At 50.8% G+C, this 20,290-nt stretch overlaps 1 protein-coding gene across 1 annotated transcript; it reads left to right on the top strand.

The window, feature by feature from the left end:
- The first annotated feature begins 877 nt into the window (after nt 1-877).
- On the top strand, nt 878-19,907 carry Tfap2e (transcription factor AP-2 epsilon). Its single transcript, XM_028885480.2, is given in 8 exon segments — nt 878-904; nt 1,213-1,669; nt 1,672-1,694; nt 2,250-2,301; nt 13,923-14,145; nt 15,655-15,773; nt 16,552-16,693; nt 19,102-19,907. Coding segments are annotated over 8 exon segments (1,326 nt in total). The 3' UTR covers nt 19,385-19,907.
- The last annotated feature ends 383 nt before the right edge of the window (nt 19,908-20,290 follow it).

Here is a 20,290-nt window from a genome sequence, read left to right as displayed (position 1 = left end):
CACCGGTGTGTTTCACATTCAGCATTGGGTGGCTGCAGTAAAGACTGATGCCATTTAACAGGGGAGGAAGCTGATGCCAGAAATGAACTCTTTGCTCAAAGTCAAAGTCGAACACATGCATTTATTTATGCATTCATTTTAAAAGATTTGGAAGGGGGTATCGAGATAGTTTATTGGGTTAAGGCACTGACCATCAAGCCTCAGGCCATGAGTTCGAACCTTTGGACCCACAGGGTGGAAGAAAAGAACCGACTCCTGCAAGTTGTCCTCTGAGCTCCACAAGTGCCCCGTGGCACACATACACACTAAATAAATAAATATAGTAAGCAAATGTAAATAAAAATTGCACCGACCGGAGCGAACGTAGGCCCCTGCATTGCATTCCAGCCTTTGATCGCAGCTGCAAGCTTGGAGCCCAGAAGGAGCTTTCATCAGAAGGGCCTGAATTCATTCACTCCTTACCCCACCGGTTCCCACCAGGGCCACGCCTCCCTTTCGGCGGCCGCTGGGGAAAAGGATGAGATAGGCCATAGCTTGTCCCTTTAATGCGCGCCCCCAGAGGCCCAGCGCGCCCCCGCTACTATAACTAGAGTGCATGGAGCGGGCTGAGCTCAGAGGGAGAAGGGCGGGCGCTGGGCACCCGCTGACCGACTTTTTTCAAGTGCGATCAGCTCCCGTCCATTCCACCTCCATGGACCCACCCTCGGGCGCCCAGCACTGAGGACCCCACACCCGCTGGTCTTCCGGCTGGGTTACACCCAGCTACCAGACGGTGATCCCCTCGGGCTGTGAGGGCTCCGGGCTTGAGTTCTTGCACTGCCGTCGGACGAGGGTTGTGTCGCCGCTGCCACGCCTCGCGCCCCACACTACCCGCCCCATGCTGGTGCACACTTACTCCGCCATGGTGAGTAGTCTCGGGTCCCGGGGCACACTGAGCAGGGAGATAGGGGACTCGAGGAGCCTGGGTGCTGAACCATCCAAACCTCCGGCCCCTGCGCCAACGAAATCGCGAGGGAAGGGCGACACAGGGCCTCTGCCAGGCTGAGAAAGTGGTGGCAGGAGCTCGAGATCCCCAAGCCTGGGACTCCTGAGCCCCGCAGGGCATTCGCCTGTGGACAGCAGCAGGGTCCTTCCGAGCTGAGGGAGACCTCGCGGGGCTGGTGTCTTTTCAGCCTCTAATGGCTCGCCTAACACACGCCTCCCTTTTTGCAGGAGCGCCCCGACGGGCTGGGCGCAGCGGCTGGCGGGACCCGCCTGTCGTCTCTGCCCCAGGCAGCCTACGGACCCGCGCCGCCACTGTGCCACACGCCCGCCGCCTCTGCCGCCGCGGACTTTCAGCCTCCCTACTTCCCGCCGCCCTACCCGCAGCCGCCGCTGCCCTACGGCCAGGGCCCCGACGCCACCGCCGCCTTTCCGCACCTGGCCGCGGATCCTTACGGCGGCCTAGCGCCCCTGGCACAGCCGCAGCCCCCGCAGGCCGCCTGGGCCGCGCCCCGCCCTGCCACCCGCGCCCACGACGAGCCGCCCAGCTTGCTGGCGCCACCCGCCCGCGCTCTGAGCCTCGACCCGCGTCGGGACTACGCTGCCGCGGTGCCCCGGCTCCTGCACAGCCTGGCCGACGGCGCGCACGGCCTGGCAGATGCTCCCCTTGGTCTTCCGGGGCTAGCAGCTCCCCCGGCCTGGAGGAACTGCAGGTGAGACCAGAAGAGACCGGGATGGGCCAGGATGGGTAGCGATTTAGCATCCTGGCTGGAAACAAACAAACAAAAAAAAGACAAAATCAGGAGCCCGATTCTTCTCCCAGCCCGCAACTTTCCGTTTATGCCTCTGCCAGAGAGTCCTTGGTTAGATACGATCTAGCCAAAAGACAGCCTCAAAACTAAGTAGGTGCGAGGTGCCTGGGTGGCGGCAACCCTCGTGGAATCACTTCTTTCTCTCCCCACTGTGGGACTGAGCCACGGTGGGCATCCATGCCCAGTCCCAGTCCTCCGGAGCAGCCTGGGCTGAGGTTTAGAGAGGCTCAGTAGCTGTCTATCTAAGACAAGGAGATCATCCAGGCAGGACTGCGGCTTGAGCGCAGATGGTGCCGAGCCCAGGCGATTCCTGGTCACGCCCGTCCTCCTGGTAGCCGCCTCAGGCAGCCGGTGGTGAGCATAGGGCGGAGCAGACGTGGACTAAGGGGCAAGCCGGGCGGGCATGGGAAGCAACAGCCAACGAGGTCCAGTACGCTCATCCTCTTCTATTTGCAGGCGATAGATGACCCGGGAATGAGCCTCCTGGACCAATCTGTGATCAAGAAAGGTAAGAAATGGTGTGCAACTTCCAGGGCAGAGCCCGGCGTGATGGTGCAGGCCCCGGGCACACAGACCCATTTTCTTCTCTCTGGCCGTTGTTTGCTGTGCGGCGCCTGGCTCAGTGGCCAAGGAACATCCTTCTCCGCCCAGGAGAAGGGCAATGGGGTTAGCTGGATGATTTTGCTCCGAAGTTTGTCGCCTGAGGTGGGCTGCACTCTCTAAGCTACATCTGCCCTGCCTCCCCTCTCGGAAGGGAGTTCTTGTGGAGCTGGAGTTGATTTGCAGAACGAGTTAAACCACTTCCCTGTTTCCTAAGAAATGGGAATGGGAGTGCTGTTCCCACAGATTTTGTTCAATGATTTCTACTTTATTGAGCTTTAACACTCTGGAGTCTGGCAAATGCTTTCTGCTCCCTTCTTCCCAGTAGAACTTCGGGGGCCTTGTGTCCTCCCTACCTCCCAGGGCAGGGGGGATTTGCTTCGAGTTGACGCCCCCTAAAGCATTTAGAATTGGAGAAACTGCGTTGGCCTGTGTGTTCTGGGTCAGGCCTGTTGTCTCCCGGGGTGTCTCTGGGCTCAGGGTTCTGTGCAGACTGTGTGTTCCTCTTCTGGGCAGCAGTGTTCTTGGTGTGTATGTGTGTTGCTGTGAGAGTGTTTGTGAATTGTATCTGTGTTTGCTGGGGTATATTTTCTGTGTTTGGGGTTCCCTGTGTACCTAACCCATGTCCTGGAATTTGTCGTTGGTATTTGAGGCGTTCTAAGGATGTGAGGCCCTCTTCTTGATGGTTTTGTTTTGGTTTTGTTTCCCTCCATATCTGTGTGTCTTTTTGTATTAGTAAAAGGCAGGGGTGTGAAAATCCACCCTTGGGGTGGATTTTCCGATCTGAAGACCAAGTTCTGACCATGCCTTGGAAAGGTGAGAAAGAGACGAATCAGAGAGAGAGAGAGAGAGAGAGAGACCGAGAGACCCAGGCCTTGGGCAAGCTCCATAGATTTGGGGTGGGTGCCCAAAGGAATTCAGAGGCACACAGGAGTCTGTAGTGCCGGAGGGCAGGCACACCTCCTGCAGGATTTGGCCGGAGCTGTTTTTCAAACAAGTGAATTCAGGATTTGGCCGGAGCTGTTTTTCAAACAAGTGAATTCAAGCCCAAGCTGTTTGCCCTGCATGGGTTCTCAGGGGAGGCTTGCGGTAGGAGTGGAGCCGGTAGAAGGGGCTGGACTTCCAGAAAGTAGAGCTAGGTATGGAATTTGGGGGATGAGAGGACACACCTCCTAGAACTTGGTGAATCTTGGTGAATACCTTCAGGAATCTGGCACTGTCACCAGAAGCTGGAAATAGAGGGAAGATGATAGAGAGGCACTGGCCCCGTCACCAGCGCTTTGCGGTCTGCACTTTGCTGGTTTTCTGGACAGCTCTTGTTCTGACCTGGTAGAAAGGCAAGTTGGGTCTGGAGTCTACCGTAACCTGCCACTGGGCTCTTTGCAAGATCCCAGATCCTGGCTCCCGCCTAGCTCAAGGGCAGGGAACCCAGGTTCACTGACTCCCTAGCGAGACCTAAACCCTACATTTAGGGAAGGGGCTCCGGTATCCCCAGATAGAAGAATTTGCGGTTGGTCTGAGAGTTCCTTGTGGGTTCCTGGGGCCTGCCTGCCTTGCCCAGATCTGAAAGTGCACATCCGGGAGACAGTAGTGCTTACCGGTCTGTGGCTATGAGGAGTGAGCTGAAGCACCCACAGAAACTAACTCAAACTGAGAGGACCTCAGGTCACAGCCTGAGTCACCGTAGCAATGGTGGGAAGGAAGGGAAAGAGCCGGGGGCAGCCTGCGGAAGGTGGAGCCTGATCCGCGGCAAGCGTGGCGATCTGCTGCCCAGCGGGCCACTGAAAGAGAAAAGGGGGTCAATGCCCAGGGACAGCGGGCTCCCACGGTCCACCCCAAGAAGAGCGGCTGTGGCGAGGCAAGCGGCGCTGCCACCAGACCATGTTCCCTGGAGGGAGCCTCGTAACACGCAGGGGGTTTTTGTTTGTTTGTTTTTGTTTTTTGCCGGGTTCTCCACGGTCAGTGCCGGACTCGGCTTCGCCGCTTGGGTGGCCATCGGCGGCGGGTTAGCCCCGGTGTCGGTCCTCGGACCCTTCCGATGTCATCGGATGGTTTCTGAAGACTCTGGACACTGCTTGGTGCGACGAGCGACCTCACAAGCCTCGGGAAAGTCGGTCTTGGACCCTGAAGCGTCCTGGCGTGGAGGGAGCCTGCACCGCTAAGGTCTAGGGTCCAGCGTGCAAAACCCTTGCCTTGCGGCCCTCCAGCTGCGGGTGCAGGGAGGCCTGGGGTGTCCATCTCACCAGTCCTGCGGGGCACTGAAGCCTGGACGGTCTCACAGCCCAATCTGAGAGGTACATCTTCGGCGGACGACAGGCACTTTTCCTGGAGGGGAGGGGCCAGGGGCTTCTCCCACACCCCGACTTCTAGGACGGGCCCACTGCAGCCACCTTGTGGGTTGGGGATGGCCGATTATTCAGAAGAAACCGGAGGGCAAATGAGTAGCACTCCATTTTCTGCGCACAGCTGTCACCTCCAGTTTTACAATCTATCGCAGACCGGAAGAGAGCAGCGGGGGGGGGGGGGGACTGGAGGGGAGATGGCGATGCTCCGCAGTATTTTCCAGCCGAGAGGCTGGGGTGTCTGTGCAGGACGTCCTAGGAGCTCACGGGAGAGGCGGCCAACCCCTGAGGTTGGGAGACTTCCTAAAAAGCCTTTAGTAAGGTGCTCAGTGTGTGTCTGCTTAGTAAATGAATGCTGGGTTTTGAGCTCAGTAAATGTGCTGAGCACATTGGGACAGAGGCTAGGGAAAGAGCCCAGTTACTCCGAGGCACTAAAGCACAGCCAGCCGCACAAGCGCTTTACCTGTGAAAAAAACGGGGGAGGGGGGCGCTGTGGAGATTTAAAATGGGGTGATGTGGAGATTAGTAATGTGCTGGAGGCCTTGTGTGGTGGAGCACACCTTTAATTCCAGCACCCGGGAAGCAGAGGCAGAGGCAGACGCATCTCTGTGAGTTCCAGGACAGCCTGGTCTACATAGTGAGTTCCAGAACAGCCAAGGCTGCACCAAGAAACCCTGTCTCTAAAAAATACAAACGAAAGAGAGAGAGAGAGAGAGAGAGAGAGAGAGAGAGAGAGAGAGAGAGAGAGAGAGAGAGAGAGAGAGAGAGAGAGAAAGACTTGAGCTGGAGGAGATTGGTTTGATAGGAGTCTTGAGATACATCTCTCTTTTCTCCCAGAAGACAGTGGCTGGTGGCCTGACGGGTCTAGGAAGCCCCTCTGGGCACAGGTGGTCTAGATCTCTAGGGGTTTCTGGAATAAAGAAGGAAGTAAACAGACAGTCTTCCTCTGCTCTCTTTAGCTCTGGGGAAGGTTTAGAAAGGAGAAGGGGCCCTGGGTCAGTCAGTCCATGAGAGAGACGGGAATGCAGCACTTGACCCTGAAATGGGGTTAAAACGTCTAGTAATCAAGACAAGTAGATTCTTGTAAATTTTTGATAATTTTGCACATGTATATAATGAATTTTGGCCATTTTCACCCCCGCCTTTGTCCTCTCTCATCCTTCTCGAACTTTTGCTGAAACCTTTCTCCACACACAGCCCTCCTCTTTTGTGTCTTTTCCCCCTTTGTGACCCACTGAATTATGATCGCCTGCTTGAGCAAAGGTGTGCTGTGTTATTCACCCCCTGCCCCAGGACCATTAACTACCCAGAGTTCTTCAGGGTGGGCTGGTGCCTCATGAGGCCCTCCTCCACAAGAACTATCTTTTTAAAACCACTTTTTTTTTTTTCTTTTGGTTTTGATTTTTGGCTTTTGGTTTTTTGAGACAAGGTTTCTCTATGTAACAGCCCTGGCTGTCCTGGAACTCACTCTGTAGACCAGGCTGGCCTTGAACTCACAGAGATCTGCCTGCCTTTGCCTCCCAAGTACTGGGACTAAAGGAATGCCCCACCGCCTGGCCACTTTACATTTTTATTCATTTATGTGTGTGTGTGTGTGTGTGTGTGTGTGTGTAGGTCAAAGGTCAGCTTACAGGAGGAGGTTCTCTTTCCACCTTTATGTGGGGCCCAGGGATCAAACCCAGTTTCTCAGGCTGGACAGCAAGCACCTTTACCTGCTGAGCCAGCTCCCTGGCCCCATAAGTAGTATCTTAATGTGCTATTTAAAAATTGAGAATAATGGAAACAAATCCATGATGAACTATTCAATTTTTACATGATGTCAGAATATAGTCCAGCATTTCCACAGCTCTTCTTCATTTGCCTGCTAGGACTTTAGCCCTGTAAGGTAACTGAAAGAACTATTGCCCATATAGAAATCATTTTCAGTTTTCCTGAGGATAGTAGGAGCCGTGGAGTACATGAGAATTTAAGGCAATGCACCAACATCGCCAAGCTCAATTTAGTGGTTTGAATTTTTTATATCTACTCATTCGTTTTGTGTTTGTAAGGTCAGAGGGTAACTTGTAGGGTTGGTTCTCCCCTTCCATCCTGTGAGTTTCGGGGCTCACACCCGGTCACCAGGTCTGGTGCAAGCTCCCTTCCTCACCAAGCCGCTCACCACCCAGTGTAGTAATTTTTTAAAGATAAATGCATAGAGTTGTATAATCACTACTGCAATCCATTTGGGACACATCTGTCACCCCTCAAAGTTCCTTCATTCCTGTCTGCAGTTCTTGCCTCAAGTCTTACACAATGCCTGGTCTGCTTCTGATCCATGAATTTGCATATTCTGGACACGACCTGTGGATACGTGGATATGCGGACTTTTGCATCTAGGTTCTCTTAGCAAATGTTTTCAGGCTTTGTCTCCACTGTGACATATGTCAGCTGCTGGGTTTGCTTGTTTGTTTGTTCGCTTGGGTTTGTGCTGCTGAGTGGTACTGTACTATTGCTCTGAATGGCTTTCATTGTATCCTTCTTGGGAGCTGGAGAGATGGCTCAGTGGTTAAGACCTCGTGTGGAGTCCAGAGTTTGGTTCCCCACAGTCATCCATAGTTCCAGTTCCAGGGGATCCAAAGTCCTCTTCAGACTTCTCTGGCACCAGGCATACATGTGGTGCACACGCTTGCCTGTAGGAAAAACATTTGTACACATAAAGAAATTAAAATAGCAGAGCATAGTGGCAGACACCTTTGATCCCAGCACTCAGGAGGCAGAGGCAGGCAGATCTCTGCGAGTTTGAGGCCAGCCTGGTCTACAGAGTGAGTTCCAGGATAGCCAAAGCTACACAGTGAGACCTTGTCTCAAAAACAAAATGAAACAAACAAAACAACCAAGAACTTAAAATAATCAAACCTTCTTTTTTAGAGTTATTTATTTTATATGTATGAATGGTTTTCCTGCATGTATGTGCACCACATGCAAGCCTGGTGCCTGTGAAGGTTGTAAGAGGTGTATGGTCCCCTGGAGTTGGAGAAATGGATGGTTGTAAGCCACCTTCCTTTGCAAGAATAACAAGTGTCCCCCAAACCTCTCCAGCCCCTGAGGGGACTTTTATTCTTTGATGAGGTGGTAGATGCTCTGAGTCAATCTAACTCTTAGGAATAATGTTGTTATGGACATTCATACAGGTGCCTTCAGGTAGACAGTTGCTTTTCCTGCTCTTGGGGAAATTCCTAGGAATGGAATTGCTTTCCTATGTGGTCTATTTTATTTATTTATTCATCAGGTGAGCGTGTGTGTGTGTGTGTGTGTGTGTGTGTGTGTGTGTGTGTGTGCCATGGGTGCTCAGAGGACAACTTTTAGGAGTGGGTTCTCTCCTTTCACTGTGTTGGCACTGGGCATTGTAGTCGGGTCACTACTACCTTCAGTGACCAGGGCCTTTTACCCACGAAGCCTTATCTCCGGGCCCTGGTCCATTTATGTTTAATTGTTAAGAATTAACTGGAGTTTGTCTGAGGAAGGACAGAAGGGAGAGAGGGGGCGTGGAGAGAAGGAAAGAGGGGAAGGAGAGCTCAGTCATTTCCTGAAGTGGTTGAATTATTTCACATCCTTTCAGGTCTGTGTGGGTGCTCCAGTCTCTCCACACCCTCACACTTCATATTGTCCTTTTTATTATAACCATCTAGTGCTCCATATTGCTTTAATTTGCATTTTCCTAATGACTAACGGTATTGAGTATTTTTTTCATGGGCATATTGGTCAGTTATCTTATTCTTTTTAGTGAAGTGTCTATATATCTTCTTCCAGTCTTCCCTTTCTTCCCCCTCCCTCCTCCTCTTTTTTATTCTGGAATTTGAGTTTAAGGCCTTGTGTGCTCATCCAAAGCTCTGAGACTAAACTGCATCCCCAGCCCTTTATAAAATAAATCTTGAAAGATTTATTTTATATGTATATGTGTGTATCTACACACAAATACAGGTAACTGCGAAGGCCAGAGGTATTGGATTCCCTGAAGCTGGAGTTCCAGGCAGTTGTGAACCAACTAATACGGTTCTGGAATCAAATTCTGGCACTCTGGAAGAGCATTATGTCCTTTTAACTGCTGAACCATCTCTCCAGCCCAGAGCCTAGGTTTCTTTCTTTCAATTCTTTTTTTAATGTGTACGGCTGTTTTGCCTGCATACAGGTCTGTGGACCACATGTATGCAGTGCCCACAGCAGCCAGAAGGGGGCATTGGATCCCTTGGAACTGGAGTTACAGATGGTTGTTCTCGCCATATGGGTGCTGGAAATTGAACCCTGGTCCTCTGGAAAAGCAGCCAGGCTCTTCACACTGAGCCATCCCTCCAGCCCCAAGCCCTAGATCTTTTGACAGGGTTTCTGCTGCGTTGCCCAGGCTGGCCTTAAACTTTGTCTCAAACTGCCTCTCAGAGGAGACAGTTGTGTGCCCACTGTGCCTGGCCATCTTTTTATTTTCTTAATTTGAGGTACACAATTTTTTAATTTCAATGATGGCCAACTTATAATTGCTTTCTCTTTTATGTTGTATTTTGGGTATTATAACTGGGAATTATTTGCCCACCTCTTCAAGGTCTTGAAAAGTTTTATCCTATATTTTCTTCTGGAAGGAATTGTAATGTTAGCATGTTTTCTAGAAGAGTCTATTGCAATCATAACTGACACTCAGTAGCCAGACAGTGCCTACTACTTGGGAAAGAGTGGAGATTTGGAGGGGAGTGTCTTGTCTGACAGGTTGAGAAACTAGTAGCCCTTGTGTTATTGACCAGTGTCTTAAGAATGTGTGAATGGCTTCTGTGTGAATGACGGGGATGACATCATGAATGATGCCGTGGTCAGACCACGTTGGCTTCAGGAGTCATTGTGCTGGGGTCTGTCCTGTGCATATGGGAGGCAAACAGCATGTCATGTGCAATCTCACCCTTGCTGTGTGTACCTATTCTAAGGAAATACTGGTTTTTAGTTTGTTTTTGTTTTGTTTCGTTTGAGGTAGGGTCTCAGTGTGCAGCCCTAGCTGGTCTTGAACTCACAGAGATCAGCTTGCTTCTGCCTCCGATGGTTGGGATTAAAGGTGTGAGCCACTGTGCCCAGCAGGACAAACTGTTCTTGTGCAGTTAGTTTTGTAACGAGTGCTAAGTGCTCCACAAAGCCTCGGTCTTTCTCCTGTCTCGTAGGGCCTGGCCTTGGGGGACACCAGCCTTTAATAATAGCTGTGTGAAAGAGAAAAACTTCTGCCTTCCAGCTCTCCTGACACCTCCTGGCTTTCCTGACACCTTCCTCTGGCTAAGAGTCATGGAGGGAGGACAGTCACATCACCCAGGCCCCTCCCCTCAGGACGCCCCCCCACCTTTATTTTCAACAATCAATTTGCAGTTTTATTATTTTATTTTATGTAGTATGTGTATGTGTGTGTGTGCGCATTTGTGTGTGCGCATGCACACGCTGGCACATCCATGCCATAGGGGCATGTGTAGAAGTCAGATGACAAATTTTGGGACCCAGCTCTTACATTCTACCTTATTGAGACTTTCTGGTTTCTTTTTCCTTTGTTTTTATCTAGACAGAGTCTCACTCTGGTTGTCCTTGAACTCACTCTGTAGACCAGGCTGGCCTCGAACTCATGGCGCTCCACTTGTCTCTGCCTCTGGAGTGCTGGGATTAAAGGTGCGGTTTCTGCTGCTTCACAGCAGACTCCAACTTAGCTGGTACAAGGGCTTCCAGATGATTCTTCTGGTCTCCACCTTCTAGTTATTCATAGGAGTGCTGATTTACAGATGTTTATTTATTTTGAGACAGGGTCTCATGCTGTGGGATGTTCTGTATGTCCTGTGGGAGCCCTTCTTGGGTTCTTTGTGGCGTTACCCAGCAGGTCCGCATAGAGGATGATTAGGACCATGGGCCTGAGTGCAGGTGTCTGAGATGGTCTGCACTTGGCTGTGCTGGGGGATGGTCTGTATGTCAAGTTGTTCTGATTGATCAATAAATAAAACCTGATCGGCTGTGGCTAGGCAGGAAGGATAGGCGGGACTAACAGAGAGGAGAAATAAAAGGACAGGAAGGCAGAAGGACTGACGGCCAGATGCCGCCAGCACAAGAAGCATGTGAAGATGCTGGTAAGCCACGAGCCACGTGGCAAGGTATAGATTTCTAGAAATGGGTTACTTTAAGATATAAGAAAAGTTAGCAAGAAGCCTGCCACGGCCATACAGTTTGTAAGCAATATAAGTCTCTGTGATTACTTGGTTGGGTCTGAGCGGCTGTGGGACTGGCGGGTGAGAAAGATTTGTCCTGACTGTGGGCAAGGCAGGGAAACTCTAGCTACAGTCTCACTCTGTATCACTGGCAGGCCCAGAACTCACAGAGACCCATTTGCCTGCCTCTGCTTCAGGAATGCTGGAATGAGAGGCATGTGGCCTCACCAGATTCTCACTTTCTTCCTTTTAAAGATTCATTTTTATTTATGTGTATGAGTGTTTACCTGCTTGTGTGTATGTGTACCACCCAAGTGCAGTGCCTAGAAATCCAGAAAAGGACATTGGATCCCATGGAACTGGAGTGAAAGATAGTTGTGAGCCACCATGTGGGTGCTGGAAAATGAACCCAGGTCCTCTGCAAGAGAAGCCAGTGCTCTTAACCACTGAGCCATCATTACTTTGTTTGTTTGTTTGTTTGTTTGAGACAGGGTTTCTCTGTGTAGCCCTGGCTCTCTGGGAACTCACTCCATAGACCAGGCTGGTCTTGAACTCAAAGATCCGCCTGCCTCTGCCTCCCGAGTGCTGGGATTAAAAGCGTGTGCCACACCCCTCTGCCCATTGCCTTTTAATGCAGTGGCCTAAATTATGTTCTTTTTTTTTTTTTTAAAGATTTATTTATTTATTATGTATACAGCATATATGACTGCAGGCCAGAAGAGGGCACCAGATCTCATTACAGATGGTTGTGAGCCACCATGTGGTTGCTGGGAATTGAACTCAGGACCTCTGGAAGAGCAGTCAGTGCTCTTAACCTCTGAGCCATCTCTCCAGCCCCTAAATTATGTTCTTATAGTCAGTTTTTTAGTATAGAGCCTAAAAGACAAATGAGGACCAGGCAAGAGGCAGGAAAGGAGACAGGAGCCAGGACACCAAGGAGGGTGAAGGAGGCAAAGATAGATGAAGGATGCGACCTTTGGGAGCAGTGGCCAGAGTCCGGGACCCACTTCTGCTCAGTAGATGATGTCATTCTGACCTCTGAACTTTCAATTTCTTCCTTCTGTGTGGGGATATGGAGAACAGTGCTATTCCACGGAGCTGCCCAGGTGGAGCTTATGGGGTGTGATCGGCACTCGTTGATAGGGGGCATCATCCTATCTGGTTCTGGGCTAGGATTTGATTCTCAGGGAGCTAACCCGGCGCTGGTGGTTGCAGGCTAGGGAGCGATCCCTGTTTCAGAAAGACTCCTCTAGAGTAGGGCAGGCAGACAAGAGCGAGGGCTGCCCAGAAATCCAGGCAAAAATGAGTGTCTGCGTGCATGAGAGGAGAGGAGAGCCTGCTTCTCAGGCAGGTTAAGAATGGAAGCCACAGGACACGGTCCTGTGTGGGGTGTGGCAGGCAAGAGATGACTAGGAGTATTACAGAGGTTTCCGGCTGAGTGGCAAGGTGGGCGTGGGGGTGGTCCTCACAGGAGGGAAAAGGTTGGAGCTGTGCCAGATTGGAATTGGGTTCTCTTTAAGCTCTGTAATCTTTTTTTGTTTTGTTTTGTTTTGTTTTTTTGTTTTTTGAGACAGGGTTTCTCTGTGTAGTTTTGGTGCCTGTCCTGGATCTCACTCTGTAGACCAGGCTGGCCTCGAACTCACAGAGATCTGCCTGCCTCTGCCTCCCAAGTGCTGGGATTAAAGACGTGTACACTACCACTGCCCAGCCATGATCTCTATAATCTTGAGTCCCCGAACTTCTTGATATGGGGGTGCTGGGAAAGTATTCTCTGAACAGTGGGAAGGCTGAGAGCCCTGCCTTTGAGACTCTGGTCCTGGGTTTGCTGCTGGTACAGTCAGTCTACCAGCTAGATGATCTCAGGCACACTAGTTCACCTTCCTGGGCTTCAGTCTCCCCATGTGTAGAATGAGAACCAGGGTAGCCCCCATCGTGGATTGTCCTGAAGGTTTGAGGGCTGAGGTCAAATGTGTATGAACGTAGCCGTGAGTGCTCAGTACTTCAGTGCGGAGTCCCCCCCACGCACAGGCCTTCTCTACCAGGGCCTCACTTCCTCGAATGAGAAAACCGGGAGAGCTCTAAAGAAGCACATGCCTGGCCCCTTCCTTCCTCTAGAGTTAAGACGGGAGGTGGATGGGGCTGGAGAGGTGGCTCAGAGGTTAAGAGCACTGACTGCTCTTCCAGAGGTCCTGAGTTCAATTCCCAGCAACCACATGGTGGCTCACAACCATCTGTAATGAGATCTGGTGCCCCCTTCTGACCTGTAGTCATACATGCTGTATACAAAATAAATAAATAAATCTTTAAAAAAAAAAAAAAAAAAAAAAAAGAAGGGAGATGGAGACACCACATGGGGAACTTCCTTTCTGAGCCAAGAGTTTGGGAAATTCTCTGACTCCCTCCTCGTCCTGCACGGAGAACATTGAGGATGTTATGGAGCATACAGACCCTTATTCCCTTTCTTCTGGACTTGGCAGGGAGGGGCAAAGCTGGAGGCCTCATAGGGCCCTACTGTCCTGTTTCCAATATGTGGGACTCCAAAATCCCCAGCATGGGAGGGTGAGGTTCATAGAGAGAAGGGGACTTTGGGATCTGCGTGATTTCCAACCCTGTCACAGTGACCCAGGAATCCCACCTCATCTTAGACTCCATTCCCTTGTGTCTGGCTTTTTCTCTGACAATGCCAACATCTGGCTGATGCCCAGCTTTAAGAGGGAACCAGCAGGGCTCTGGAAGGGGATACCAGGGCAAGAACCAGACAGCTCTGGGCTCGGTGTTGTGCCCATCAATTGACTTGTGCCCGTCACTTCCATTTCACGGTGCCTCAGTTTCTCCCTTTGTGCAGGGGTTGTAGAGCCCTCCTTCTGGAAAGTGTTGGAATCATTCAACATTCACAGCTGGTGAGTCAGCCTGCCTGCACCACAGCTGGCTGATGCCTGTCCTGTGGTCGCTGACTCGGTATCCCCACCTCTCTCTTCCTTTGCTTCTGTCCACAGTCCCCATCCCCTCCAAAGCCGGCAGCCTCTCCGCCCTCTCGCTGGCCAAAGACAGCCTGGTTGGCAGCATCAGCAACCCCAGTGAGGTCTTCTGCTCCGTGCCTGGCCGCCTGTCATTGCTCAGCTCAACCTCCAAGTACAAGGTGACCGTGGGGGAGGTGCAGCGGCGACTCTCACCTCCAGAGTGCCTCAACGCCTCCCTTCTGGGGGGTGTCCTCCGAAGGTAGGAAGGCTGGCCCACAGCCCTACTCAGCACCCCAGCCAAAATCTTTAGTCTCTTCAGACCTCACAGCAGCAGAGAAGGGGTCAACCTCACTCCAGGCCAACATCATCCCCACCTCAGTGTCTCTGATAGAACAGTGCCTGGGAACTCAAGATTGGATGCGGTCTGGGAGGGGCAGGCTGAGGTCCCCAGTTGTTGGGTCTGAGATTGAGCAGGGGCAGAGAAGGAAGTGCGGGTACAAAGGAAAAAGACTACACTAGGCAGGGCGGCCAGGGCTGGTTCTGGAAAGAGGGGCTCTTCCCTTGTCTTCCTCACAGCGGCACAGGGCTGAGGGGTGAGTTTGCAGTGAGCAGCATGGTGGGCCGTGTGTTTCTCTCTGCATTTTCTTATGTCTGGGAAGGGGATCTGCTTCAGGCATACGGTGTAAGGACTGCAGGTGTGTGTGAGGGAGGGGACGGCCAAGGGTGGGTTTCTACCAGTGTGAGGTTCTGCATTAGCTGGGAATGTGTGGCCTACAGCGGGCCATCTGCATACACATGTGCATCTGCAGACAGTCCGTTTGTTGCTGTTTGCTTTTTCTTTTCCTTCTTTCTTTCTTTCTTTCTTTCTTTCTTTCTTTCTTTCTTTCTTTTTTTTTTTTTCTTTTTTTTTCTTTTTTTTCTTTTCTCTCTTCTCTCTCTCTCTCTCTCTCTCTCTCTCTCTCTCTCTCTTGAGACAGGGTTTCTCTGTGTAGCCCTGGCTGTCCTGGATCTCACTCTGTAGACCAGACTGGTCTTGAACTCACAGAGATCCACCCGCCTCTGCCTCTAGAGTGCTGGGATTAAAGGTATGTGCCACCACAGTCCAGATTCTTTTTTTCTTTTTCTTCACTCTTCTTTCATACTTCTTTTCTCTCAGCAGCTCCTTGTGTGCATGTGTGTACCTCTGTGTGTAGGGGGCACATTTGTGCAGCTAGAGAAGTATCCTTGGTCTCTGAACATCCTGTATGGACCTGTTAAGTCCCTGGGATTGTGTGGACATCTCTGTACGTTCCTTGGTGTTCATGTCTGTGTGTCTCTAATGTTACTTATGTGTCTCCATGTTCTTGGAGACACCGATGATGGGTTCATCTGTGAATACGTAACTGACTTTGTATATAGTCCTGTCTCCTTGGTTTTGTTATTCCTGTGTCTCTGTACACAGTTTCATGTGTCCCCAGCAAATGAGCTAATGTGGGGAGGAAGGACCCTCAGATGCTACCCTGTCCTGCCCACCCTGGGCTGCCCTGCTATCGAGAGGACTGGGGAGGAAGGAAGACTCCTATGTCAGGGTGCTGTTCCTTATCCTAGTCTCACAACAGAGAGGTCAGGAGGGGTTGGGATTTCCTCAGAGACCCCCAAGGACAAGGCTACATCCAAGCCTTAACAGGGGCTGGTAGAGGGAACGAGGAGGATCCTTTGGAGTCACTTCCCTGTGGGCTGCTCTCTCATTTTCATAGTTGTGTGTGTGTCTCTGTCTGTGTATGTTAAGGGCAAAGTCCAAGAATGGGGGCCGGTGTCTGCGGGAACGGCTGGAGAAGATCGGGCTCAACCTGCCAGCTGGTCGTCGGAAGGCAGCCAATGTGACCCTGCTGACCTCATTGGTGGAGGGTGAGTGAGGCCTGAAGACTATGCATATGAATGTGAGGGGCCATGTCATCTGGTGAGACTTCCTAATGCAGGAGGGTAACGTTTAGTTACGTCTGTGAACATGGCTGTACCCGTGCATGCACTCAGTGTGTCGTGTATAAAGGAGTGTATGTGTGATACATGTGGACAGTCAGCCCATCTGAGGATTTAACCACCCAGGCTTCAAAATATTTGAAAAAGCTGCACCTGTGCTGAACACCTGAAGACATTTTTTGGTCATTATTACCAATAATGCATATTGCTATTTACTGACATCTATATGGTATTAGGCATTTTAAGTCACCAAGAAACAATTTGTAACACATGAGGGATGCAAGTAGGCTTGCATGCAAGCACCATGCCATTTCATGTGAGAGATTTCGGTACCCACTTGTTTTGGTATCTGTGGGAAATTCTGAAACTAGTCCTTTTGATGTGTCTGCATATATGTGCACATGCAGTAGAGCTACTTGGGTTGTGTGTTGGGGGGAGGGTAAGTGTCCAGTATTTGGACATGGTAAGCAGGTGAGGGGGTGTATCCCTCTTCCCGGAGGTTGGTGACTCTGGATTCTGGTTCTGGGATACACACTGGTCCCAGCTCCATCTCTGAGCTGAGCGTGATGGACGTGAAGCTGGAACTGGGAAGTAAAACCAGAGGGGGAATCTCCAGGAGCAGGATGCTCCCTAGCCAGGGCCTAAGAAGTTCAAGGCGAGGCTCTGGTCTCAGAGGTACACCTAGTAACATCTCCTCTTTCCCCAGGAGAGGCCGTGCACCTGGCTCGGGACTTTGGTTATGTTTGTGAGACGGAGTTTCCAGCCAAGGCAGCTGCTGAGTACCTATGCCGACAGCACGCTGACCCTGGAGAACTGCACAGCCGCAAGAGCATGCTGCTGGCTGCCAAGTGAGTGAGGCACTGGGCATGGCAAACATGCATGCAATGCAGACATGCATGTCAGACCTGGCTGCATCAGATACTACGTATGACTATACACACGTTCATACAGCATCTATGGTGCCATGCCTGGCAGCTAGATTCCTTATGCAAGTTCACATGGGAACACTTGTACATGCCATTCACATGGATATTTGTAGGTATCTTTAGGTACCGTGTTCGTCACATCTAGACTTTATGAATACTCCCACAAGTTCCCAAGGGCACACACGGACACCACAAGTGAACATATCTATTGTATGCATACATTCAAAAACTGTCATACTCAGGCCTACAGCCCATGTGTGGGTGCTACACTCACCTGTGATAGAGTCTGTGACCTGACCAGCCCAGGCCTGGGCATGGGTCCACAGGGGTTACTCTGCTGTTGTGGCCTTTCTCCTGAGGTCCTCAGGCCATTCCTGACCCCTCAGCAGGCCCCACTGCCAACTGCCTCACCACCGACTGCATGATGTCACTTCAGGTCTTCTTGTCTTACCCCTGGGTTGCTAATAAAATACCCTAAGCCGGCTAGCAGCTCATGTCTCAGGGTTCTGGGGGCAGCAGCTCCATTTCTCAGGGTTCTGGAGGCCGTTCAGGATCAAGCCAGTGTCTGTGTCTGGTAAGGGCCTGCTTTCTAACATACAGACAGCACTTGATGCTGCTGTGTTCTCCACGTGGTAAAGGAGCATAAAGATACTAATAGCATCAATAGCAGTGGTCCTCAACCTGTGGGTCACAACCCCATTGGGGGTTCACATATCAGATAGCCTCACAATTCATAACAACAGCAAAATTACAGTTATGAAGTAACTATGAAATAATTTTATGGTTGGGGTCACTGCAATGTGGGAACTGTATTAAAAGGGTCATAGCATTGGGAAGGTCGAGGACCGCTGGCCTATAGGGTTCTATCCCTATGACCTCATCACCTCCCAACGGTTCTATCTTCATATCTTAGAGAAGATTTCAGTATATAAAATCCAGAAGGCTACAAACATTCATTTAGAAGGAAGCAGTCTCCTTGAAGGAAAAAAACAAAAGACAGAGGAAAGATGGGAAGAAAGGGATGGAGGAGGTCAAGAACTCAGAACCGTCTTCTGCAGGCTGAAGTCCAGATGCCTTTGAGGACCTCACAGTCTGGACCACTCAGACTTCTAGTCCAGCTGACTTTTGTGGGTTTGGCCTTCAAATCACAACTCCACCCTCCATGTGGGCTTTCCTCCTTCAGGCAGCAAAGGACCCAGACTCAGGATTACTCAATACAGAGTCCTGGAAGGCTTCTTCCTGGGGCTAGAGGAGCCTGTCCAAATGGAGTCCACTTCGTTCATGAATATGAATCAGCTCTTGCATCAAGTGCTCTTGGGACCTTGGTTTGTCTAAGATGCATAGCCAGACACAAAGATGAGTGATGATGTTGCCTCTGACCTGAGTCACATATATAATTCACAATGGAATGGAAACAGCCATAGGCTGGATCTGGGTTCGAGTCTCATCTCAGTCACTAATCTGTCTGGGACCATATGATGAGGATAATGGTATAGATTTGCTGGATGATGTAAAATGACTACAGATTAGGTCACCTCATCTGTCTGGGACCATATGATGAGGCTAATGGTATAGATTTGCTGGATGATGTAAAATGACTACAGATTAGGTCACCTCATCTGTCTGGAACCATATGATGGGGTTAATGGGATAGATTTGTTGGGTGATGTGAGATGGCTACAGATTAGGTCACCTCATCTGTCTGGAACCATATGATGGAGCTAATGGGATAGATTTGTTGGGTGATGTGAGATGGCACATACAGTGTACATGGTTGATCTGGGCATCAACATTTGCTGCTATTTTAGTTATGCAAGGCAGATTCTGGACTGTTCTCATAATTTCACAGACAAGGGCCTGTGACGCACTGTTTAGGGTGAAAGGAGGGATCACAGAAAGTTTAAGGGAATAGGCAGCTGAGTTGCATTCTGTAGACAGGACATCCAAGGGAGAGAAATCAGGGTATTAGCATGTGTTGTTCACAAGTGCACAGCACGGAGATGCTGAGTTAACCTCTGTGCAAGTCAGTTTCCGTTTTTTGCAAAATGGTATCATTGTTACTTGTAGGTTGTCAGGAAGGTCAAACTGTTCAGATCATATAAATAAAGAATTCCGTAAATTCCTGGGTGAAGTGGCACTCGCCTTTAAACCGAGCACTCGGGAGGCAGAGGCAGGTGGATCTCTGTGAGTTCGAGGCCAGCCTGGTCTACATAGAGTTCCAGGACAGCCAGGGCTACTAGAGAAACCCTGTCTCAGAAAGAGTCAGAAAGTAGGTCCCCCTCTGGGTTTAGAACCTTGTTCTTTAACCTCTGACTGTTCTCCCCCACCAGGCAGATCTGCAAGGAGTTTGCAGACTTGATGGCTCAGGACCGCTCCCCGCTGGGCAACAGCCGCCCGGCCCTCATCCTGGAGCCCGGGGTCCAGAGCTGCCTGACGCACTTCAGCCTCATCACTCACGGCTTCGGGGGCCCAGCCATCTGCGCCGCTCTCACCGCCTTCCAGAACTACCTGCTGGAGTCACTCAAGGGACTGGACAAGATGTTTCTAAGCAGTACGGGCGGTGGGCACGGAGAGACCAAGGCTTCAGAGAAGGATGCCAAGCACCGGAAGTAGCTCTCGCTCTGTAGCCAAGTGACTCCCAGTGCCTGAGACGAGGCCCTGAAAGAACTAAAAGGTGCGATTCCATTCAGGCCAGAGAGAGAACATTCACTCAGAAGCTCCGAGTGGAACCTGCTTGGGTCAGGAAGGAGGTTTCTGGTAAGGCTCCCACAGGAAACTGTCATGGAGAAGTCTGGTTCATGGGGCAGAGCCCTTCCCACTGAGACGCCTGGGCAGCAGTGGGTGCCCCATGGGGACGCCATTAACAAACCCCAGGTGCTACTGAGTAAGAGTTAGTGACCTTCACTCCACAATTCCCTAACCCCAGAATGTGGGGGCTAGCTGGAGGTCCGAGTGGGTTCTTTGGATCCTTCCTGCTCTCGGAGAAGAGTAGGCGGGAGATGTCCCTGAGGAACAAAGATGGTACAGCACGAATCCCAGAACTTGAACCCAGGCTGCACACCACAGACTTGTTGCTGTCTGTCCTATTTATTTATGTACAATGTAATTAAATTTGAAATTTTGAAATTGTCCAGCATGAGGTTTTTGTTTTGTTTTGTTTCTTTCAAGACAAGGTTTCTCTGTGTAGCTTTGCGCTTTTCCTGGAACTCACTCTGTAGACCAGGCTGGTCTCGAACTCACAGAGATCCACCTGCCTCTGCCTCCCGAGTGCTGGGATTAAAGGTGTGCGCTACTGCCTCCCGGTGCAGCATGAGTTATTTATCCTAATGAATTGGGGGTTCATTTTACTGACTTCTGCTCATGCCCCAGCATGTCCGCCTGGGCAGTGATGGAGCACGTTTTTGTTAGCAAGGAGGACAGAAAGATACTGTTGGACAATAGGTTCTTCTGAATGTGGGTACTGACGTTGGGAGTCTACATGCCTCGTCACATCAGTATGGCTATTTGTGTGTGTCAAGT

Source organism: Peromyscus leucopus, chromosome 2, assembly GCF_004664715.2.
Source record: "Peromyscus leucopus breed LL Stock chromosome 2, UCI_PerLeu_2.1, whole genome shotgun sequence".
In the NCBI taxonomy this organism is placed as follows: Eukaryota; Metazoa; Chordata; class Mammalia; order Rodentia; family Cricetidae; genus Peromyscus; species Peromyscus leucopus.
Note: the sequence above shows the minus strand (reverse complement) of the source record. Positions and strands in the feature narration are given on the sequence as shown.